This window comes from Anser cygnoides, chromosome 2 (genome assembly GCF_040182565.1).
Source record: "Anser cygnoides isolate HZ-2024a breed goose chromosome 2, Taihu_goose_T2T_genome, whole genome shotgun sequence".
Classification (NCBI taxonomy): Eukaryota; Metazoa; Chordata; class Aves; order Anseriformes; family Anatidae; genus Anser; species Anser cygnoides.
The window spans coordinates 98,930,062-98,956,358 of NC_089874.1; the positions used below are offsets into that span (position 1 = coordinate 98,930,062).

General features: G+C 39.6%; 1 protein-coding gene across 1 annotated transcript in view; it reads right to left on the minus strand.

The window, feature by feature from the left end:
* Positions 1-26,297, minus strand: part of AHRR (aryl hydrocarbon receptor repressor) — a 90,827-nt gene that overhangs the window by 17,004 nt on the left and 47,526 nt on the right. Inside the window, 1 exon segment of the mRNA XM_048079585.2 lies at positions 16,447-16,547. Coding sequence (XP_047935542.1) covers positions 16,447-16,547 — 101 coding nt within the window.

Below are 26,297 nucleotides of genomic sequence, written 5' to 3' on the forward strand. Positions count from 1 at the left end.
TGGGATTATAAGCCTGTACAATATTATCTTTTAAAAGCAAAAGCAAAAGTACAAATAAATACAGAATAAATATGACATTCTTGTTTATAATTCATAGTAAAATTGCTGGGACTCATATGGTAGAATTGTTTTAAATTTCATGTATGTTTTGCCTGAAACGTCTTCTCTTTTTAGAAGTCTCATTATATGACAACCATTGTTCTCATCCAGTGTGTCTTGTACTACAATTGTAACTTACTGCCTAATAAGATACTTACCGAATATATTGCTATTCCTAATGTGAATGTATGGAAGTATCAAAATGTTTGGTTCCTTACAAACATTCTTGTAGTTTCCATACCTTTGCAGAAAGACCTCTTTTTGCTAACACGAAATAATGAATAACAATCTGGAACATGCTTACTAAAAAAAGTTAAGGTAGCTAATTACAAGATAACTACAATATTACGTTATGATATCATTATCTATTTTAAATTTAAATTGGCATTAATTCACATAATTAAAATTTAATAACAACCATCTACTACTTTTTTGCTGCTTTTAATTTAAAACATTCTATTCCAGGACAATTGCTTTGAATTTCTGTGCACTGAAACATACAGATAATATAATAATCTCCAACAAGAAAATGAAATACATGTGCTTTTGTAGTTATGGCTTTAAAATCGGATGTGTGTTTTGAAGTATAGTAGTTTTTTTAAGCTTCTATAAAAACACATACACAGGAAAATTGCATAAATACAATTAATATAAAAATTAGTCAATAAATATTTCATTGATAAAGACCAATGTTTAGTCTAGAAAAAAAAAAAAACTGAATTCATTCTTATAGACTCAGTGACGCAAGGAAAGCAACGAGAAAAATCTAAAATTAAAGGCAAGGATTAAATCAGATACGTGACACGAACATTACCATCCATCACACTGCACGCAGCCTGACTAATTTTGCCTCTCCTCCCTTGATAAAGATTCAATGACATGTCTTGACTCCATCAGGCTCGCATTCCAAGGCAGTTTAGATGATCCTTTCACATGATGGTTTTGAGGTCTTTTGAGATTATAGTTCAAACAGATGCTGAAGAAGCACTGCTCTATCATAATTATCCTTACTTCACCTTCCTCTTAATTTACAGTTGCCGCGACGTGTATATTAATCCTGAAGCACAATGGGGGCAGATTTTCTATTGCTCAGTAACCAGATACACTGACATGTTTTTTGAGAGCTTGGTTCTCTTTTTGGTTCCTAAATAAGGACCAGATTTCCAAGACTGCTTAAAGCCTGTTCCCACTGTGACAATGGTGGGCAGAATTTCAAGAGTTCAGCATACAATAGGCCGACCTCCTCAGAAGATTTGGCCCCAGTCATAAATGTGGAGCACCTTTGGAAACTTGGCCCAGTGGGGCCACATGTGGCCAGGAGCTCTGGGTCTTGAAGAAGCTGTGAAATGGTGACTGAAAAATCAAGTAGTGAGACTGCAAAGGCTTACCTACATTTGGAAAGAGCAGTAACAGCAACTGTTTTGATCAAATCAGTGCTGACCACGAGTCAGCTGTAAGAGCAGCCAAGGGCAAACCATGCTTATCTCCAGATCAGCTCCATCAATACCGATCCTTTTCAGAGTAAGCATTATCTCTGGCTAGGCTGGATTAGTGTTGTTTACAAGTTATCCGTGTCTACTATTGAACCACAAGCTCTTGCCAGGTTGGTGCTATTTTCTGCTGTAAAAAAAAAAAAAATGCCCAAATTCATTCCAGTACCTCACCAAACAGAAGACAACGTGCCAGAATTTCTACATCTTCACATCTGTGCCTTTCACTGCACTGAGAGGAGCCTCTGAAGACAGTATCTGTCATATCCATTTCCAATATCAAGTGGAGGCAAGAAAGCATTTTTGGCATCTTGTCTCTTTGGGCTCATCTTCACAGCAATGAAACCATCAATGATGTGATGTTAGGAATTTTATTACAATTTGAACATCTGGCAGGCCTTTTAATTTGGGCAGACTAAAAAATTTCCACAAAGATAACCATAGGACATTCAAGGGAGCTCCTTTGTGTGGATGCCTGTGGCTGTTACCATGCACTTTCTGAAAGATCTCCAGTTCAATACATAGAGCCAGGGCAGCTAGCAATTATGAACATGTAGAACATATAGACGTGTAGCCTAAGAGATCAGTCTTCGCTTTAAAAAGTAAAACTTGCTCTCCCCCCACACAGTGGGATGAAGGTTTTTCTTTGCATAAGTTTTTCTTTCATGGAGCCCAAGTTGGGCTGGACCAGGTGCCGTGGTTTGTAAAAATGGGAAGGAGAATTGGGATCATGTTTATTTCTACGGGTTCACAACAGTGGACTGGCAGCTACGTCTCTGAGGTTGGAGGAGGTACTAAGGAAGGGTGGGAAGGAGCAAAAGTAAAGAAGTGGAAGAGAAGTTGAAGGAGCCATGTGTTGAGGTTAATCCACAAACAAGTATGGATTCGAGGAAGGTATGTAAATGAAGAGAATTACAAAGTTTCCCCTCTTTGTTTTTGTTTTGTTCTCAAAATGCTGATGTCCGTTTCTGAGTTAAGATCTCTTAACTACGCATCGCCTGGTTTTCATGACCCCAAACACAGACATCAGATGCTCTGCCTTGCAGGCAGGAAAAGTAAAACCCACTGTGGTGCAACAACAACTTTTATGGAGCCACATGAAGCCATTGAGGATTAACACAAATTCCATGTGTCTAAACCTCGTTTTAGCTGAGAAACCTGCTGCTTCAACCACACTAAAAAGAGACAAGCTGGACATGGAGTAGAACTTCTTATCCACTGAGTCTTACCCATGACTGCAAATTTTTCTGTTTTCTCAGAATTACCTTGAAGTGCTCTTCAGTGCGAAATCTGACATCTGTAGCACAGACAAATTGGAACAGAACCAAGAGCTGGGCTGAGATTTATACTTTTCTTACCTAGTGACCACAGCTGGGGAAAAGGTGGAGGGCATTTGCTAGCACAGGTCTGGTACCCCAGACATGGGTAGTAATGATTGCAAATTAGTAGGAAAAGACCTCTTCTGACCTCTCAAATAATTATCTCAGGTATCATACGAAACCTCGTGTTCGAGCCCTTTAAAGGAACACTGCATGATGATTTTGCATTATTCTGGCCAGAATGCTGATAATTTTTTGCACCAAGTGGAAGAGACAGGCAGCTTCAATCCATGAGAATGAATAAAAACTATTCACAGCTTTATGGGTATAAATTAGCAGGTCTCATATTTAGCAGGACAACAACACATACGGCTCCATTTATGATTTTTAAAATTCTCAGTTTCTGAACTAAAATTCCAGGCCTCAGCAACAGCTTTCTCTGATTCCTAGTGCATGGGAGACTGCACTGGGGTGCTGTGTCAGAAGCACAGCAAGAATCTGCATGGATTATCAATAACCTGGAAGGAGGAAAAGGAAAGAGGACATCGACCAGCCTCACACCCGTGCAGCTCACTCTGCCTGTTGCACGACAGGCTGGTCAGGTAGCCAGAAGCCTCCTAAAGCTCTGCAAAGGGCATGTGCCTGCCCAAAACACAGGGAAGTCAAGAGCAACTTTCCTCTTCTCAGTTTATTCCTTTGAGCAGAAATAACGGAAAGCGTAAAATAGGGCTTGTGGATTTAGGGGAGGAAATATCCTAACTCCGTAGCTCAACACCAACATTTTTTCCATTGTGTGCAACTGGTGTGTTTTAATCAATAAAGTCCACTTGCATCGTACTACAATTTTTAGCCATTTGCATATACTTCCACGCACACACGTGCGCACAGGGATGCACCCACGCACACAAACACAGGCAAACAAAGGCATTACCGTGGACACTGGAACTTCTGCAACAGAAACCAACTAACTTCTAATCTGCAAAAATACATGGTTGTAAATTGCCATTTGGTAAACCATATGGATTCAATGACAGATGGAATTTCTAATCCAGGATAATAGCTGAAAGATGTGAGACAGACTTAAATATGTATTGTGGACATTTGTTTGTTTGTATTTGGCTTTTTAAAAAACACTTACATGAGTTTTTTACATTGTACTTAAAAAATGAAATCACTCTTTTTTTTTTTTTTTCCACATGGAAAAAAAAAAAGAGCTTGGCACCAGACAGGGGCCTGTGTTCTTTTGAAAAACATGTACATCCAATTATGTACTCACGAAAAGCTGCACCTGCTACTGAAACAAAAAACAATTAATCTGTCAGTTCAAAGAGAGTACAACATTATTCTGGTGCCCTCAGTAGCTGCGAGATGAAAGTTATCAGTTCCTTCCATTAAGAAGTTTTAGAAACATTATTAGAAAAGAGGTTCTCTTTGGGAACGAAGGCAAATATTTTGAGGAAGATAGGACTTCCTTTGGCAACAGCCTTTATATATCCTGATTTTTTTTTTTCTGGTCCCATAGCAGAAAATCAGCCAGTAAATACTTCAAAGATATTTTGGTCAAGGTCATGGCATAGTAAAAATAAGAAAAGGAAAAAAAAAAAAGAAAAAAAAAAAGAAGAAGAAGTTCCAAGCCACATTTCTCTTATTACCCTTCCTTGAAATAAAGGAAAATTCACTAGCATTAGGTCTCCAGAGACCGTGTCGCTATGGTTACTAAAGTACAACAGTCAAGGCCTGCAGCCATGCCTTGCTTTGAACAGATTTTCGAGTCACGCAACTTGGGTACTAAATTTCCAGGGTCAGTTGGCTCGCAGTTTATCTGGAACCGTTTCATTTAATAGTGCATTGCTGGGTTTTGCGTCCTCTGTAGGATGGGGCCATTTTCTGGTGATCTAAATAAGTAGCTATTTAAAAACTCTGGAAATGATATACTCGCTCTTGTCTTTCGCGCTGAAGTCTTGTGAGTATTAGGAGGAAAACGCGGACGGTTAATGCGCCTTCTGTCTTTAACCGTATTGTTTAATGAATCAGTATTTCTTTCCACTGGTGTTTTTAGGATTCACAATTACCCTTCTCAAAAATCACCCCGGCATCCCTGAGCTTCCCTTTATAAACCCAAAAGAAAAGAAACTGTTACAGAACCCTGCAATAAAACCCAGCATAAAAGACTATTCAGAAATACTGTATCTAGTGACATCAGAAGATGGCCTTTGCTTGGCGAGTACAGTATCTGTTAGCCCTCCGGACTCTTATGTGTTTCTTTGGTATCTACAAAGCAACTTCAAAAGGAATATTTGGGTGACTAAGCACTAGTCAATGCAAAGGGGGAGTGGCAGAATTGTTTTTAGCATTCAGTTTTGATCAAAGACTTGCATGTCCTGGTTAGTTTTCAGGCTAAAGAAGCAAAACAGAATATAAATTTCCATCATTGGAGCCAAGGGAGGAAATAGATCCTACGGGCTGAAGCCTACAGCCCTGGTTTACATGGGATGCTTTCGGAGGGGGTGTTGGGTCTGACTGGTTTTCAGAGGCAGCTGCATGCATGGCAGTGGAACCAAGGGAAAATATTCAAGGGTGAACCCGCAGCAGAAATGTTTCTTTTCAAATACAAAGAAATGCACACATATGATCATTATGCTCCTTTCATTCTTCTGGTCTTCCCACATAAAACCACATTCACATTCCTTCCTATCTCCTTGAGCCTGGATATCGTTTCAGGCTCCTTAAAGACGGTATGGAAATTCAGCCTCTAGTGCTGCACTGCTCAGAGCAGGGCCCGGCAAAATTTTCAAAGATCGTCCACGTTGCTGGAAGCACTTGAGTCCTGCAGCTCACATTTACTGTTGGATGGACCAGCTCCACCATCTGAAAGACATGGGCGATTCTGAATGATTCGCTTCGTGAAACCCCTCCTTACTCCATTTTTCACTATCATATCACTTCCACCGAGGAAATAGATCAGCTTTGGAGATACTTGTTTACATATGTGCCTTCAGTCTAACGGAGGAGCTGGAATGCTGTGGCTCGTCAAGAGGCAGCAGACAAAACTGGCCTCCTGGAAATCAGTTAGGAAAATGTAAGTCATTGGGCTCTGGTAAATGTAAGCTATAAACTTTCATAAAAACATAGTAGCTCCCTGGAGGGTGAGACTGTAATGTGTGCACACATGTAAACGCATTTTAAACCATGGTGATATTGTTTTTGATATGCTTGATATGTAATAAATATTGGACACAATAACCAAGAAAAACTTTGCTTTTAAAGTTATTTTGATTGCATGATGCAGAACTGCAAATGCAGTTTTTCTTTCTTTTAATTTCCTTCCAAGTTAAGCTCTTGCAACAAAGCTCGCTAAGTCTGTGTCAAGTCCTTGGGGTAGGGCCTCTCTTCTTTCCTATAGGCATAAAATGCTGGCCTCTGATGAGCCTGGGGCCTCAAAATCAACCACTCTGCCAAAGATGGTATTGAGAAACAAGAGCTGTATGCAGACTGATCTCAAGCATCATTTGATTTTGTATTTGCAAAAAGTTGATACAGTACACTCTGGAAAGTGATACATGCCAACTGAATCCAGTTGTTTTCACGAGAGCTAAACACTGGAAATTAGAATGCAGATCGTGCTACGGGCTTCCAGAGCTGAGCAATACTAATTAATAGCTTAAAGACAGGTTAGGGAAACTTTTTTCTGCAAAAGTTAATTAATGGGTGACACCAAGTATCTTGGTACAGATTTGTCATATGGCATGTTTGTTTAGGAAAAAAAAATAAAATAGTACCAACAACGCTTACTACCGATGACAAGATTTGGTAGATTTTTCATGTCTAATTGATAAAAACAACAACAACAACAAAACCACAATTCTTTTCTTTGCATTAAAAATGGGGATTTCATATGGGAAGTGAGTATATGAATACCACCTGAGATTAGCAGACGTTATAAAAGTAGTGGGGACTGTTTATAGGAACCTAAAGAAGAAGAATATTCAGAGTATGAATTCTAGAACTGTCAGAAGAAGAAAAAAAAACATATTTTGTTTATTAATACATAGATATAGGTACCATGATTACTGGATATGCTAACAAGTACCTATGTGAGTAACATGTCATTTACCTAAGCAATTATCACAACAGGATAGTGAAGTTTGACACAGTCGTGCATATCTTTTTCTTTAGCCTCCTCGTTAATCATGGACACTGAATTTAAAATTTTCTCTACCAGTAATGGAACCCTACTGTCAATGCTCTTTCACAAACACTGTGCCCTGGACTACACTTGGAAATAGAAACAGACTTTACAGTGATTTATGCAGTTTCTCGTTCCATTTTCTCAAAACCAGATGTTCTATTCACAGATGGAAGTAAAGATGGGGCAATATCATATCTTCAGCGCAAGTTCAGCCCATCATTCTTTCTGAGTCCTGCAGCTGCTCTGGGTTTTTCAGTCTTCTCTTCAACAATTTCAATATAGAAAATGCCAGCCTGATTAATTCCATTTGAGAAGACTCAAAATGAAGCATTGATTGCTTACTACCCTGCACTTCTAATAACAAATTTAGTTAGGTAGTCTTTGCAATAACAAATGTAGTAAGATTACCCATTATCTTCCACAGAAATAACTTACTGAAAAGAATCTTGAGTAATATTTATCCAACATGTCGGACAATTAGACATATGTAAGGACAAAATATCTGGATTTTTTTTCAGTGTTATTTATACGTAAGTGTATCAAATCGTGAAGAGAAGAAGCCATCATAATATTCCATCCACAGCTGACTTTTATTCATATTTACAAGCTGTTAACTAGCACGAAGGACAGACATCTCATTGCAAGGAACGAAAACCTAAAAGAGACAATGTTGAAGCCTATACACTGTAAGCTGAATGTAGTGTCCCAATTTCAGAGCACAACTTTTCTATGCATTTAGCACTAGATATTGCATTTTCTAATACAGAAATATTTTTGGAGGGGGGGAAAAAAGGCAAAACAATCTGTACTTCACATTCGGTTCAGTAATAGATGGGCAAATGGCTTTTTCAAACACCATTTCAGGTCAGCAGGGCTTTTAAGGGAGAGTGGTGTTCCAGAATTTGGGTCTGGGAACCGTCTTACTGTGCTAGTTACCATCCTATGCATGCTTTGTAAACTGGAAGTAACCTTGTATAAAACATACATTGCCCCACACTAGTAGCAGGTATTGATTCTGCTATTAATGTGCTACAAGCGGCAAGCAATGCCTTCTGTAATCGAGGTATCAGGTGGATGACAGTGGATCATCTGGAAGAAGGTAGGATGAAAAGTTAGAAGAGACAGCTCCTCTAAGCAACAGCAACAGTTGCAAATCTTAAGCCGAGTTTTAGGCCAGGTGAAGCCCTCCCCTAAACCCTTCTGAGGGTTTAGTCTGAGCAGACACTGGTTTTCTTATTGTTAAAAAAGTCCAGTTAGAGAACTCTGGGGGTTTTGCAGCATTGGGAGGAGGGGGAAGGATATGAAATGTGTTGGAGAAAATGCCTGGTTTTTGGCCACCATCAGCTTTTGCATCTAGGAATTCCTGGAAGAATTCAAATTAAAACAGGATATAGAAGCTATTTTTTTTCTTTTTTCTACTCATAAAATTTCAAAGACAGTTAAAATTAGAATGATGGTAATTTCTGTTGAAGTTCCTGGAACAGGAACAGAACTATCTGAAGGGTCCTTATCTCTCCTCCTTTCTCCAAATCAATACTATATTCTTGACAATAGAAAACAGTACATTTAATGGTCAATGTCACGCTTTTTAATAGCAGTTTTCATTTCAGTTCAAAGCTGTCAAAAAGCATATTCCAGTTGTATTAAACGAGGTAGGCAAAAAACAAGAAAGGTACTCAGTATTTCTGTAAATACTTTTAGAAGTATTTTCATTCAGTGATTACCAAAAAATATTTACATATTTTAAAAGTATGTATTTGTTTTCTTTTGAAATCTTCATAACCACAAAAAAAAAAATATTGCAAATTTGAAAAAAATCTTAAGACAACATACGGTCTTGACTGGATCTGCTTTCATGATTGTCACTTTGCCTTACTGGGAAGGCAGCTAGATCATTAACTTTTCTGACTTAAGAATGAGGAATTTACTGGAAGCAAGTGTCAGCTGTAAATACACATTTAGGCTATTAATTTATAATTTCACCAGTTGCAGACAAGCTAACAATGTAAGATTTCAAAAATGTGAATTATCTATGAATGTAGGCAGTATTTAAAGTGTTTCTATTTTTAAAAAATTATTATAATGATTACAATACATGACTTTGTCATCTTCAAAAAATGGACACTCTCCCAAAAGCAAACATTCATCAATAAACTTGTACGGAAAGAACAGTGTGTTATGATTGCCCTAGCTACTTGGACGCAAGTCATCCAGTTCTAGTAACAGACTAAATCCCTGCGCATCGATACGATGCAGTGCTCACATCCAGACATTGAACCTATTGATTGGTGAGAACAGTTGCCAAGGATTATTTCTGAAGTCAGGGAGGGGAAAAAACTAATTGAGTTGAAACTGGAGAATATGTTTTGTTGCGGAGGAAGTCACGTGGCCACTGGACTGTCTCCAGAGGCACCGAAATAGCCTGAGCAGAAACAGAGGAAGTGGTTGTGAAAAGTGAGCTCGGGTGGAGTTTGCTGTGATGAGCAGCCTGGAGACAGAAGTAGGGGATCTTAAATTTGGATTCACATCTGGACTATGTCCAAAGCTGATGGACAGCTTCTTCATTCACCAGTACACCTACAGTTTCTCAGCTAGGCCTCCTCTTCTCACATCTAAAGCACTGCAGCACGTTTGCCTCTGTCCTGACAAATGGAAGCTGACTTCTCTGATACCAATACCAAACCAAAGTGATGCTGCCTCTCCTCTCTGCACACCTGCACTGGCTACTGGCTCCTCCTTCTCTATCACATTCAACATAAGCTACTTATCCCGATTTTCAGAGCTGCTCCCAGCTTGCTCTCAATTATAATCTCCCATTCCATGTTGGAGAAGCTAAGTACTATCTCATCAGTCCAACGTGTTTCTCTCTCTCACGCTTCGGCAATATTTGAAAACAAGTATTCAGTGGTGTCTCCCATGTTGCTAAGTCTCCATGCAAGCATCTGCAAAGGTACCTGATTTTTTTCCTTAAAATTATTCCTTAAAACTCTTGCGAAAGTCAGGACTTCCACAGCCCAGGCTGGTCGTACCCGATGACTCCCGGCTATTATGGTTACCATTTTGCTGCATTATTTCCATGTGCCCTGTTGTCCATTGGAAAGCATTTGTCATCTCTTGTCTCACAACAAGATTGTAAATCTGAAGAGAAGGGATCACATCTGTTTCTGTTGTTCAGCACACTGTCAAGCTGAACTACGCTGCAGCCTGTATTTGAGGATCCCAGGCACTGTGGCAGCACTGTGATCGCTGCACTAGTAACAGTAGCACTGAGGACTGGAGTAGAAATCTATTGGTATTTAGAAGTCACAGGCTTTTCAGACCAGATTTTTTCAAAAAAGAGAAACAAAAAAAAGAGTGAGAACATTAGTTATTTGTTTAAAGGGCAGCAGAAGGGATATTTTTTGTAAAACATTGTTCCCATGCCAATTTTAAAGTCTGGATTTTAGAAATATGTCTATTTGCAAAGAAAAAAAAAAAAAGGACCAAGACCTCTGAAATGTTCCTTTGTGTTTCGCCTGTGCCTGCCAAGAAGAAAGTGAATGTACGCATGTGATAAAGATGGCAAGTTACTCCTGACCCCATTTATGGCTCTTTACTTCATGGACATATTCTCTGTTAATCATCTCAAGAGACTAATGTCAGCTTAAATCATGTCATCTGAATTACTGGGAGAAGGTTCACGTCTGAAAACAGAGGAAAGCAAAAGGGTTATTTGGGTAACTTTTGGAAGTTATTAAATGAAAAAGAAAATGCACTGAGACCGTGAGCTGTTTATAGGAATTTCTTATTTTGGTAGCTGTATTTTAAATCCATAGATTAAAAGGTGAAGCACTGTATCATAATCTAACAGCTTTAGTTTAGAAATACTGTGGTAAGAGAGAGAGCACTGTTGAAAGCTGAAAAGGAATTCAACACCAGAATAAATCAAAAGTCTCTCTCTACCAGCTTCCGACTTCTGAAGTCTGTGCCTTGGTCATAGCCCTGGATAACAACCGTGCACTTTTGTCTGACTCCCAATCTTCCTTTTCAAGTTTAAATTAAAAAATAACAGGAAGAGTAAAATCTCTTGCTCTCAGACTGAAATTCAAACTGGAGTACCTTTTTCAAGAGCACAGTTTTATCAAGTACTGATTACATAAATCAGTTTGGAAGGAGGAAGTGGAATTACACTAACAAGTTTAAAAAAATTACAGGAAACCAAGTGGGAAAAGGTTTCCTATGTTATTTCCTTACACAGGGTGAAGAACAGCACCAATAGGATGTTTTCTAATGTATCATTTTCCAGCTCCCTTGGAATGAAACCTGAACTCTAGTTCAAACTGTTAGTAGAGGCCACCTGGAAATACCTTTCAGTGCCAAAATGTGCACGTACACCTCTCTGTTCAAAGTAACGACCAGAATCTTATTATTCACAGCCACTTTCAAAGTAACTACATATTGATAAATAATATGCTTCAAGCTTGCATTGCATTAAGCCCTGAATCCTTTACTTAGATAAAAACTACAACTGACCTTCATTGGTTTTGATCAAAACTCAATCTCTATCTCGTGTTAAAGCTAATAATAAAACAAACACCTCATTGACTTCATTGGGAACTACCAAGCAAGAATGAAAATTTCCTATTCATATTAGCACCCAAACCTGTGATATGAAATTTAAAAAGAATGTATAAAGGACTTCTCAGGTGTGAAAAAGTGCCTGCACCTGACTATGCTTTCTGCTTTGCACCAACAGTCAATTCCAAGCACAAATGCTGCCAGTTTTGTAGCTAGATACCTCTTTTGCCTCACTAGTCATGTTAATTGCAACTCAAGTCAGCAATATTCATCTGCCAAATGCTGGAACAAAAGCATGTCTGCAAAACACAGAAACTCAGTTTGGAAAATCTGGCTTTAAATGATTAAGTAGACAATATAATGGAGCTGAGGATATTGATACTGCTGGAGAATTCTAAAGGTGACACCACCAAAATCTAGTTTTCACCTTTCTCCACTTCTGAAGACAGACGTGATTTTAAGATAATTTTTAAGATGCCGAGCATCTTGACAGTCCTTGCCTAAAAATTTAAGTAATACTCATACAACGGTTTAGGAGGGATGGAGAATGAGACTTTTGCCATAGAGACTTTGCTAGTTGATATGCAAAATGTTAACAATTTGTTATTTCTGCCACCAGTGAAAACTGAGAAGCCTGTCCTGTGTTTGGCCAAATCAAATGAAGGTTCTTTCATTGGCACAATGGGATCCCAAAGGATGCAGCAGCCTGCTGCTAAGCACACACATTGAACATGCAGGTCTCCTGGGCTCAATCTCCTGACATGCTAAAATGAAAAAAGATCAGAGTAGTTACCTCCAGCTGCTCCGGAAGAGTGGAGAGGGCTGCAGGAAGGTGAAGATGTTCCAGCTGAAAGAACAGGTGATTTCAAGGAGCAAGGAGGCTTTCGTAAGGGAACCTGTTATCTCTGAACTATGTAGAAAAAAATAGGCTATGAGTTCTTTCCTCTCAATGCACAGACAGGTTGAGCCTGCAGTCACCCTGCTGGCTTGAAATTCAAATTACACCTGAAAGGCCCTTGCATTTCCTTCTCCAACACTTGGGTTTTATAGCAAAATAGCAACCAAATCCACTACCTTGATATTTTGTTATGTGATTATTTGTTTTTAGCAGGAAGAAGTTAACTCAGGCATGCATCACTATCTCCACTTAGGAAGAGTAAATGTACAATATCATTGAATAATAAATACCAGAATAGTATGACAACTGGTCTCTTCAGTGCAGTCATAAACAAAAACATGAGACAAAACCACTGAAATTTGATTCTTGTACCTATCCTTAGCAGTAGAGGATTCATGGTGGAAATCTGTCTATGAACTGGGTAAAAAAGTGGCTTGGAACATCCTGAAATCAAAATGGACCTCCCCTAAAAGAGCGTGAGTTGCCGGTGAACATGGAAATGACTACACAGGCCAGGTCTGGCCTTTATCAGTATTCATCAGTGAGATAGGGCATGACAGAACCAGGCAGCCTTATTCCATCAGCATCTGCTTGGGAGCTGCATAGATCATCCAGATTTCATTTTAACATTTGCAGTGCTTTCAATGTAAAACACTATTTTCACACCTGAAAATAATTATATCTAGTATATCTGGAGACAGAGATACCATAAATCCTGTGCTACAGCCTACAATGATGGCATAGGAGGCCAGGAGACGAAAAGAATGAAACACCATGAAGATAGCTTCTTCAGCAGCAAATTCAGAGATAGAAATTTGAACATCAGTGATTCTTCTATAATGAGCAGAAAAACTGCAGAAGCGGTTTTGAGGTGGTCAATGAAGTCAAAGTAACAATTTCAACAGGGTTCTGTGGAGTAGATGAGTGGTGATTGTGCAAGAAGCAGTGTGAGCGATGATGAAGCTTCCTGACTGCTTGTCATGGAGAGAACAAATCCAGAGAGGACTTCGCTCTCAACAGTGGGCATTTAATTCTTCAGATAGGATAGTGCATAACATGGAAATTACAAAATCGGGATGAGATATTACCTGCACAACAGCCTAGACTCTGAGTCTGGACTTGAGATTGTAAGTGCAGCATAGCTGGGGGAAAGAGTAGGAGGTGGCTAACAGCCATGAGATGAGTATTGCAATCAAGGCTATTGCCTAGATAACTACCAGTGATTCATTTTTATTTTTCCAAGTCATCATTTTATTGTGTTTCTCCACCCCACCACCACAGCATATAAATTCTATCTGGATTTATTGACTGCCAATACAAGCTATACTCCCACTTTTCTGGTTAAGGGTTTGGCCCAGTGTTCTTTAAGCATTCGGTAAAGGGCTTCAGAAATTGAATACGGCCCTTTTTTGACAGGCAGACATGTTGCACAAGGGCTGCAGTACCACCTGTCTTGGAAAATATTATGACAGTGCAAAGTTAAAAATCATTACTGCAGTCAAACAGTTGGAGTCTGAAGTCTCCAAGGAGAGCAAAGATTGCAAGAATGGAGCATACTGAAAAAATATCATTAATAAAATTGGACTTTGGTTATTAGAGCTTTGTTTGTCTTCTCTCCAAAGAAAAACAAAAAGATGGCAAAAAAGACTCTCTTATCCAGAAGAAGTGATCCTTAAACTTAAAACACTGGAAGAAATTATTTATTTAGATACCTGCTGTGCTCCACTAGAAAGTCTTTGATAAACTGGTATCATTGTTTATTCTACTATTGCTGATGAAAGCTATTTGATTGTAGCTGTAAAAATATCTCTATAAAATCTTAAATAAAAACACATGTTGTGGCAGAGGCCTTTAGAAATAAAAAGCATTTTAAACATACTTTGAAGACAGACTAATTCCATTGTTTTCTTTTAAGCTGAAAGGGGAAGTACTATGTTGTTCCAAGGCTGGAGAGGCACGGATAAATTATTTACCAGTAATTAGGATTCTTGCTATTCCATACGTCGATCTATACATAGAGCAGAGTGATCCTACCCACTAGAAAGAAAAATGCAATTGTCCCCAGTTCTCCATGAATGTTTCAGTCAGGGACAGTGTTATTCACACATATTTTGGTGAGTCAGATTATTCTGGTTTGTATTAAATAAAGAATCTAGGAGAGGTCGCATAGTGCAAGGTGGTGCCATGAAAAGGAAAGCAGCTTTTGACAGCTGCAAAGCATCTTCTGAGAGCCAATAAAGTGGCTAGATTCACAAGTCAGTGCACAAAGCATAGCAACCACCAGCGAGGCTGTTTGCTTCACCTCAGAAGGAATCACTAATGCGGCTGTTTAGTTAAAAGCACACAGTCCCTAATAACTAACATGGTGAATTTGGTCAAGCAACAAAAACCCACTTTTCATCACATTCCATGGCCACTGAATGAGCATCCGAGCCAAGCTTAGTCCCTAGAGAACACTCCCAGCAAGTCCTTATGAAAATTCACCCTTTTATTCTAGGTTAGACATGCCCATAAACGGAGCCTGGCGAATTCAATCCTATTAACATGCACTTAATCATCGAGTTAGTAATCCATATTAAGTATGATCCAGGATAAATTATCTCCCACGTATTCAAAAGGAATGTGACTCATATACCCTATAGAAAGCAGACCATTAGCATAGTCAGTAAAATTTGGCACCTTGTAAACTACCTGAAATTATATACCAGTGTTCTCTCCATGTGCCTGTAAGCAGTAGGGCTACTGCTTGAGAATCCATAAGGATTATAACTTGTGGGCACCTAATACATACCAACCAAAGCGCAGACTAAAGATATGAGACCATTATTAAAAATTAGATGCTCACTGTATTTATCATTCATTGCAAGCCCTGTACTGCCTACTAAATGAGAATAGAAATTGTTACAAATAATACCTGACAGCCAAATATCTCATTTTGGCACTTGTATTAACTAATCAAATGCATCTGTGTTACTAGCTTTGAAATGTAAAATTAAAATCTTCTGAAATATAAAGAGGAAGGAAAGCAGCATGCCAGTTCTCATTCCATAGACTTGTACAAGTTATGATACCGGCTCCCACGATAAAACGTCTTTCTTTTTTCCTTTAATAGTATACAGCGTTTGTTTGCTGGAGGTTACTATTTAATTTACATTTACATGTACCTCAGGGCTGTCATTAAAACATTATTTTTGTACCATAAATATTACCCTATCCAAAACAACTATACATATGTAGTCTTAATCAAATAGGAATTTCCAAGGATCCTCAGTGTATAAAAGGCACAATTGCATCATATGGTTGAAATGCAGATGTATGGCAATGAACTGCTGTGCTCTAGCTGGTTCAGTAGTTCACAGCAGTATTAATTCTTCATCCAGATTAATGGATCCAATTCTCAGTAACAGTATGGCCCCTTTACGCTGGCCTGCCAATACAAAGTCATCCTAAAGAGGATAAAAATACATAGAAAGAAAAACTTCTGCACACATAGCTTCCCTCAGAGCACAGAGCTGAAGAAGAAGGATAAATTAAGACGTCCCAGAATAATCTTAGCTCAGATCAGAAACCCAGCAAGCTCCTGTTGGTACCCTCAAAATGTGTGCCAAGTAAAACACATCTCAGCTATCACTCCAAGTGACAAAGAACTGTGAACCAGCCCGTGGGACGGCACTGATCGCTTACAGGACGTAAGGCTCCAAGTGCTCCGGCAGAGACTGGACAGGACTACCACGACTGCCAGTTTTGCTCTTGCAAGAGCTCACAAGTATGCTTCTTGAGTGAGTCACACCAAGATGGATGGTTTGTTCCAAGTTGCCACAAGGAATTAACTGGCATAGATCATCAAACAAGACAAATTACTTAGAGCCCGAAAAGACAGCATTTTTCACTCACTTCTAGTAGAAGTCCACCTTCTTGTACAGCGGTCTTGTTACATACATTGTCTTCTTTTATCGTTTGGCCAACTTGTTTCTTAAAGTGCTTTTCTTGAATGGCTGTTGGAAAGAGTTATTATCAGTTTAGAAATCATATGGATTAGGGCCACTGGACTAAAATTCTTACTTAGGCACTTAACATCCACTGGTTTAATTAGGAAATACTGTCTTTATAGTCTGGATCTCAGTTACTGACAACTTTATTTTGTTGGGAGGGAGATAGATACATACATATCTGGAAGTCCAGATGTTTTTTATATGAAATATCTATCACACTTTTTATTATACATATTTTTTCCATTACTGTATTCTACATAAAGCAACAACAAAAACCCACAGGAAAGAAATAAAAGATAGTTAGCAAGTTGTTTTGTTTATAAAAATATGTATTATGAAAATATAAAGAAATGCTTATATAGCTCAGAAGACAAGAGACTGAAATACGTTTCTTATTTTCAGTGCTGACCTTCTTGGCATCAGATTATTTTCAGTCTCACTGTACTCTATTCATTTTTAGGAGTCCGAGACTGATTGCAATATTCACGGGAATGTGCTAAAACTGTTTCATTTTTAAACAGAAGTTTAAAGTTTGGTTTTAGTAGGTCATTAATTACACGAAATTCATGAAAATCTCTCACTATAGATTTTGCACATAGTTTTCCTAATAATAATGAAAATCTTCATGGGAATCGAAATGCCTGGCAACTGCTTTTCCTGTGCATGGGTAATCATTGCTTGATCTAAAATATATTTGAATGCTCAGATTGAAGTCTTCAAACTGATACATCCCACATAAAAATCCCTGAAATACAGTCTCATTTCTGGAGATAATGAGAACATTTTTGAGAAGGCTGATGCCACATGTTAGACTGGGGTTTTCATCATCTAGGAAATGTGGAGTATTTATAATATGGTCAATAAAAATGAAGGAATCAGCTTCACGTGTACTGCCCCATCCCAGTGCCTGACTGCAATGGGTCACACAAATGTCCAGGCAGCAAGCAGGGATTCAGTTTTCAGTTTTCCTTCTCATGCAGAGAATGAGAGCATGCCAGTGAGAGTATTTGGGACATTTGATGCACATTGTCTAGAAGAGAGCTGAAGCAGCCACAGCCAGAGGTGGTTAATAATCCCCCAAAAAAAGGCTGAGACAAACAGGAACTGTTTATGTCAAATCAGAGTAAGAAGGGGAGACAGCCAGCAAGGCTCTACTGCACTTGAGCTGTTGGTTAAGAGTCATGAAAACGGGTTTTAAATTTTTAGTAGGATATCGAATTTTAAAAAATAGAAGTCTACATTTTTAATGGCTTGAATAACATTTCTTGCAAGTGACTGAGGATATGACCTAAATAGAGTCACTTCCTCTCCAAAGGGCTGTACCAAATCCCCTTATCGAGGTAACAGCCTAGTGAGGGGCAGTTGCAGGATACCTCAGCATTTTACAGCAGATGATGGCAACACAGAACCGTGCTGGCTGAATATTCGAGATGTTTTTTAGCTTGCATTGTAAATATTTGCTGCCAGCGATAATGCCGGTCATTACCCCAAGCAATCATCTCAAATGTATAATTAGAGGCAATAAATCCCTCCCCTGGGCATGTGAAAATATATCAGGAAAACCCAAAGCTGCCGAAAACAGCTCCCTGCTCATGTCGTCCAGCCAAAACAATTCTGCAATTTCAGACTTGTAAGCTAGGATTCTATGAATGGGATACAAGGATTCTTGAACTTACACTTTCATTTTGGTTCACCATTTGAACTAATCGGAAAAGGACACTTTCTTTTTCCTGGTCAGCCAAGCCTTCTGCTACATCTGTCCCAAAGAACAGAGGCACGGCTATCACAGCAGAGCGTTAGACACTTGTGACAGTAATTTTTAAAAGCACAGCCCCTACTCCAATGGCCTCTTCCAGAATTTTCCCCCTCAGAAAAGATGTTTTTGTAGCTACTTCCGCAGTTGCTTGCCGTCTTTGTGCAGGTTAAAGGACAGACAGGGAGGGGTGGGAGGAAACGAAGGTTTATTTTTTTTGATCCGTTCTTTTGGCTTTGTGAAAATTCCACCAGTTCTAACTTCATCGTTAGTGGAAACTATTATTGTACCCGACCGAGCGGGCCAGAGCTCCCTGCCTGTTTGTTAGCCTTCAGGCTCACACAAACAGCAGCAGAAGCACAAGAGATGTTTGTTCCGCAGCTAGTCTGGCTAGTATAAATTCCATCTCCGAATGGAAAGTATTTTAATGTTATTTCGCTGGCTAGAGTTACCCGTATGTTAGGCCACACACATCCGTTTCATAACATACTCTACTCGCTGGCCTGAACTCTAAAGAGACCTATTGCACCATCAAAGACGACTGACGCCCTTCGTACCACGAAGCAAGAGCCCCTCCGAGGCAGGCACGTTTGCTCCTTGCACCTGAGGCAGCAAAGCCTTCTCGCTGGTCACTCTCTTTCTGCCTCCCTGTGCTGGAAATACTCTATTAATCCACCCGTCGGGGTAGCAGGGCTTGGCTCATACGGCAGCAACCACTCAGAAGAGACCGCTGCTGCTGGTAGCACGACGCCTGGAGAGGGCAAAGCAAGAAAGGCAGAACACCACGCAGATCCCCACAGTGAAGGAGGAGAAGGAAAGGCAAGATGTGGCAGAGAGGGAAGGAAAAACTGCAAGATGTTATCTTAACAGGCAGAAAAACAGGGAAAAGAGAGCAGAGCAGCCTAATGACGGCCCTGTCAGCACCAAGTATCAAGTGGGAAAACTGAATGAATGTACTGACCATGACTGGTGGCTCAACAAGACAACTGCATCCAGGCTGAAACGTTACATAAAATGGGGGCCCCTCTGGAGCAAAAATTAAGCCTATAATGATGAAAGCAAATGAAGGACTGGAGAACGCAGGAGCGCTGTCTCTAGCAGGCAGGGAGGAGCAAGTTGTGGAAAGTTAAAAAATAACAAATAGCTAATGATGACTCAGTGACCTGAGGGGAAAACTGGCTTGTGGAGTTCCATATATCAAGAATGGGGCAAGAAAATACTGATATTGCAGGCAGTCTGATGAACGCTGCTGGCTGTAAAATATATATAATATAATATAATATAATATAATATAATATAATATAATATAATATAATATAATATAATATAATATAATATAATAAAATAAAATAAAATAAAATAAAATAAAATAAAATAAAATAAAATAAAATAAAATAAAATAAAATAAAATAAAATAAAATAAATAAAATAATAAAATAAAATAAAATAAAATAAAATAAAATAAAATAAAATAAAATAAAATAAAATAAAATAAAATAAAATAAAATAAAACAAAAAAAGGAGAGTTCTAGCTTTACAGAGTCTTAGATTGTTTTCTGTGGCAGAAGCAACTTTTTCAGCTAGATTGCCAGCAATTCAGTGTAGAACACTCACCTACTAGGTTCAAAACTGGCAAAGTGAATGGATAGGAAGCAGGAACAAGGGAGACCTTTTTTTCTGAGCAGAAATTATCTAACTTGCATTTCCAGAACACGAAATAAAACAGAAGATGGAGCTGTTCTGCCAAAGAAGATGAATGAGTGTATTGATACCATAGGGTGATAAATACAAGATATACAAGAACCAGGGCTGACAGTTTTGCAAGTTCATGTGATCTAGTGAGTGTGGTGCAATCACAGACAACGTTAAAAAGCCACAAGTCTGGAAATGCTGAGTCCTATAGAAGGACAACACCGTGGAAATATACAAGGCAGAGGGAGAGAGGGGGGAGGCCAGGAGGAAGAAAAGGAGGAAGAAAAAAAAAAAAGTGATTTCCTGAAGGAAAAGTCAAATATCTGAGGACATTACTTCAGTTTCTGATCTAAAAGTGATGAAAGGAGTGGCCACTGAAAAATAATGTTGAGTTAGAATTGACAGCTAATTAATGGGGGAGAAAAAAGTCCACAGAAAGCACGGTAAGTTTGGATGCCTGGAGTACCGAACTGTCTTACACAGTGCTGCTGAGCCTTTCACTGCAGCACTATGTCACACTGTAAAAACCTGGGATCTCTTTTGAGCCTGACAGGAGCATTGCAATCTACATTTACAAACCAGTTGGCTTGAGTATTGGAATATATAAAGAACAGAAAAGCTGCCTGACACTTTAAAGTCTAAGGACACATCATGAAACCAGCCACCCCTTTTCGCCCAGAAATAACAGCACATGTACTCATTGTGGAATACGCATTCGTTCAGAGGGATGGAAATTCCAGGACTCTCATAAAACTGCACTTTTTAAACCAACAGGATTACATTCTCCAAAGTGTTTCTGTATCCCTTCCTGCACAAGCACAACCTTCTTTCTTCAGAAAATAATCATTACTACCTGCCAAGCTAAGCTCTATAACAACCTCATGCGTGGTCAGGCTGTACCCCAGCCATCCGCTGAGGTTCCCCGTGTCACACAATGGCATTGGAGCAAAATGGGCAGCAAAGGGATGCTATTTCGGACCTGGACACATTGTCTGGGTTCTGTTGAGGTGGAAGAAAGGGACAGTACTATTTTCTTCAGGCTCAGAAGGATGCAGGTGTATCAGCGTCAAGTCTATCTATGAGGAGTACCTGTGAGACCAGCGATACCCCAGGGAAAAATTATTTCTTAAAATGGGTAGATCAAAATATCTGAATCTAGTCTGCAGTTTCAGAGATACTGCTTTACAAATAAACGTCTCACTTTTGGTAACTGTTACTCGAAAGGAAGTGAAAATCGGGTCTTTCTTCCTGGATCGCCGAGATGCAGGAAGAATTAGCTATGCATGCTACCCTGAATGCTAAGAAAACAAAACAACACGTCTAGGAAACACTCGGTCTGAGAAACTCTGCTAAACAAACCTACAGCCACGAACCCAAACGGTCTGTTTCCTCTTGACGTGTTGCAGAGGACACTGAGTGACAGTAAGGACAGCACAGTTTGGCTACACACCAAAATTAAATAATATGCAGCATAGAGAACATTTACAATGTGTTGCTGAGCTATATGAAAGGGACGCTTTCAGTCTGAAGTGCCGCAACAGGCAGGCTGCACCGACGTGCCGGGAGGGGAAGCGGCAGCGAAATCCACCCTCTGAACGCAAGATGTGTGGTGCTCGGTCCCGGTGCGGAGGCTACCAGAACGGCAGATGCAATTGTGCTAGCAATAACGCAAAGTTTCTCTCCCCGACTCAGTGGTTTTCTCAGTCTGCTTCTTCTTAAGAGATGCTTTGAAATCCGACTGCCCTTTGAAGTTTCTCAAGTACAGCATGACATTTATTTAAGGTACAACCCGAACTGTTTTCTTTCCAGATCCCATCCCCTTCCTCTCTCTCTCTCTCCAAACGTGTTTTCTCGATTTTCGGCGAGCCCCGCACGCCTCCCACGCACGAGGGGCACCAAAATGGTGGCCCCCCCGGGGCTCGCCCCGTCACTCTCTCCCAACGACGGCCTTGCGTGACGGGAGCTGGCGGCACGTGGGCGGCTGCCGGGCATGCCGCCACCTCGGCGGGCTGACACCCCAGCCCGGCCAGAGGATCCCGTTTGATGGGGAGGCAGCGGGGGGAGAAGGCCCTCGTGCGGAGGCTGGCTGCTGACTAACCCAGGCCGCGCTCTCACGCAACCCCGCCGCCTGTCAATCTCCCCTCGCCTCTGACAGGGGCCTGGCGCCCGTTCAAACCCTTGCGTGCAAGCAGGCGGGCCGCCTTACCCTGTGAAGTATTTCATAATAACAACAGCTGTTAAATATTGATGACTCCTGGCAAGCTCTGAATGCTTTTCATGAAGGTTAAGCCTTCGTGTAATGGAACCTAATTCCTCATTATGCACTGTATCAGATATCTGGAAGTTGCCTAAAAAAAGCAAGGGGGCTTAAAGTACAGAATCAGAAAATAACTCTCCCGCTTCAGGGAGGGGGGAGAAAACCAGCAACGTGAAAGGCAAGGAGTGTTTCTGTGAAGTAAAAGCCTTTCACAAACAGCAAAAAAAAAATATGCTACGGGAGTGACGATCGAAGCAGTGGGTTTAGCTATATCCCCCCAGGGTCATTTTGTGTTTTTATAAATAGCTGCAGATGAGGTAAATTTCGTAAGGCAGCAATCTGACTGTCACTGTTGTCTACGTGCACATGGTAATTATTTTTTCAGAAAAAAAAAAATAGAAAAGAGGGAGAAAGCTGGCTTCCCCACAGCTTCTCTTATAGCATCAATCTAGAGAGGCCTGGCACATGAGGCTGCTTCATGGCGATCAGGCGAGACATTGCGGTGATGAAGGTGCATGTCCCGGGCTGCTCTCCTCCAGTCCCCATAGAAATCCCCCCTGTGCCTCTCTCTGCCCTCTAAAGCTTCTCTCATGGGTCCAAACCCTTCAGCAAGGATGCCCCATCAGAGAGGGCATGGGTTCAGGGTAGGAGCTCGTGATAGACAAACCAAGCCTATGGGATGGAGCTGGGGTGATGCCAGAGCAGGTAGTACCAGAGCACCAGCTAGAAGGCAGTCTCAGAGCCTGGCTGGAGGTGAAAGAGAAGAAAGACACACCAAGGACTTCCTGGCTAGCTGAAAAAGTCAGAATTTTTTTCTCACGTTGCCTTTGGGGATAACCACCTAGACAAAGCAAGCTGAGGAGCTGAAAACAATTGCCCACGTATTTTCAGCTATGATGCAGTGCCAGGAGCTCTGTGAAGTTTCAGAAAAATATTTTACCTGTGGGGACACCAGGCCTATTTAGTCAGTTGGGGTAGGGAATCACAAAAACATAGTAAGATTTAAGATGGAAAAGACCTCTGAAGGTTATCTGGTCTACTCCACCCTAACCAAAATAAAGCTAACTAGAGAGACAGGTTGCTCAGGGTTTTTGTTGAGTATCTCCAGTAATGGACATTTCACATTCTTTCCAGGAAAACTTTCATTGCTTGATTACAAATAGAATTCATTTTGTAAGAGAGGTTCATGGTTGTAGGTGAACATTAGAATAAATTCTGTATGTTATGCTTGCCATTTCCACAAATCCAGGTCTGTAAAATGTGCAGATCACTTTAAGAAATGCTGAGAATGGTTAAGTGGTGGCCATGAAAAGTGTGTGTGTATAAGAAAAGTGTGTGAATTAAGTTATTAGCTTGACTTTTTTTTTTTTTTTTATGTTTTATTATATCTGTATCTCACCAAACTAGCACACAATAAACCACACTTGTGTTTTATGTTTTTATGTAGTCTGGGACTGTAACATCTCCCTTATCCCATAACTTCTGAGCGATCACAGAACCAGAGAAAAACTGTGCCTCCATGCAAAACCTAATTGTGTGATGCAAGCAACAGATTCAAAATAACTTGTCCAGAAAGCACATCTCTCTGCGGCTTACTGTTGCAACCTTTCTCTCTTCATATGACTCGACAGATGATCTCCCCAACCGAAAACCCCACGTTGTGCATTGACAAAGATGTTTTAGAAATCTGTTTGCATCACCCTGAGTAAATATTTGATTCATCATTTGGTCTGGTAGAATATATAGGCTATAAGACTGCCAAAGACAAACACTCCCTCCTGTATTATCCCAAGATATAAGACTTATTCCAAGTAATTGTGTTCCATTTCATTTTCATAATTCCATTTGATTACCTACTGCTTTAAATGTGATGGGAACCTGCTTATTTATTGATTTGATCCTGAGGCCTTAAAGTTATCCCTGTATTATTCCATTCTTAGTTTAATTAAGCGGTAATACAGTTGCTTGCCTGAGTGTGTATTTGCTTGCACACCCTTTTGAATAAATACATACAATATAAATTCTAAAGGGTTATTCTGTCAAACTACAAAATGGATTGCAAGCCTGACTTCTAGGCAATCTCAAGTAAGAAATCTGCAATCCACTTAGTCAACTTTCACATCAGTATCCACAACCTTCATAAAAATTAAGATGATTCTAATAAATTTTTTGCCCCTGAAGGCTTGTGCTTGTAAATTCTATGTTCATTAATTAGAACTGAGTTGCAAAGCGTAAGTTTAGTATAGAAAAATAAAATAAGAGAATTCTTATGTATTTAGAGGACACGCTTAACAATGGTTAGTTCCAGTGCTAAGGACCTCAGAGTGTACAAACAATGTAATTTTATCTTTCTTTTGCTTTAGTTTCCATTTCTCTCTGTTCTGCACTCTGAAATGCTGCATGTTAAGCCAACGTAGAGGTATTCAGACTTCACCAGCTAATCCACATTAGACTTACATGTACTACAGTGTGTTCTGACCTGCTACGTCCTAATTGCTTGAGCAGAATCTCCACAAGTCCCACTGATCATGATATACTTACATATTAACATGTATAGCACTTCAGGACACATTACTTCTAGTATCTATAGAGCAGATGGCCTAGCAAAATGACTTGCAAAATTTCCCAACTCTTTCAAGTGTCCCTCATGATAGCTGTTGTTTGAATAGCTGTTCATCTTTTCCCTTGTCCACATATTAAAAAAAAAAAGAAACAAAAAAAAAAAACAGGGGAAAAGAAAAGCTTCTCTATATCCTCTGAATTCTTGGCACTTTCTCTCTTTATAATCAAAGAATGTAGTCCTCTTTTGATATGGATCATATTATTTCATTGTCCCAAGGCCATTTTTCTACTAGTTTGATTCTTTCAATGAAAACAACAAAATTATGGCCATTGGGGTCTATATCAGAGGCAGCTCCCTTTGAGGACAGACAACAGTCTACAACTGTTTATTGAGCAAGACTAATCATTGCCTAAAAAATAAAAATAAACTTTCCTCCTTTTGCGGTAAACAACCTGCTGAAATAAATTTGAATCTGAAGTATTTTTCAGAAGCATAAGTCATGAGACAAGAATCCATTTTTTCTTGAAATGACAGCTAAGGAAAAGGTTACATGTGGTCAGAAGTATGCTACTACAGTTTACTAGAATGTTCCCCACTTAAAAAAATTTAAAAAAAAAACGGCTCTAGGAGTGCATCTTATAGAAGAAATGCAATAACGTCCTAGTAAAAGATTTATTTGGAGAATATCAGAACATTTTTAGTCTTTATCAGCTGCAGAAGATGTGCACCAGTTTACCCTCTTCAATTTAGATCTACTGTTTAGAACATTTAGTAAATCAATCCCTGAAGAATGAAATCAAATCAAAGGCCAAGCATGAAAATAAACGCAACTAGGAAAGTGTATGAGAAAGCGTCTCTCACCCTTCCTGATTAAATCAATCTGACAATGACTGACTTATGTGAAATTTACATTAACTTTGCTTTCCTTTTTGGATTTGATAACCTGTTTCCAGCCCTATGTTTCAAACAGGCTATCTCCTGAGCTTCCACTCCTCAATATATCCTGCTTTTGTAACATTCTTGTCCCTTTATAATTTCATTTGCACCACTCTGCATGGAAAGGCACTGCCTAAATTCATACCTCCGAGAGGGAATTTAAGTCAGTATCTCTTAGAAGAGAGTTGAAAGAGCATATGTCAGTAGGCCAGTATATCACCCAAGAGACTGTTTAAAAATAGCCAAAGCACAAGATCTGGAGAGGATAAAGGAAACCTTTAAGATGAAATAAACATTGCATCTAAAATATTCACACTGAGACCTTAGTGCACAGGATGTGCATATGTTACCCAGAAAACCAAATCTGGCTTCATCAGATTCAGAGTCAGAAGTATCATAAGAGCAATTCCTTAATATCTGCCTTACATAGCAGCCATACTGTATCCAATGTTAGAGGCAAAGGCACAGGCACATTTGCTTTCCAGTATACTTTAAATACGCAAACACACTTGACAGAAGAAATGCGAGAATCTCCACCTTTCAGTCAGATGA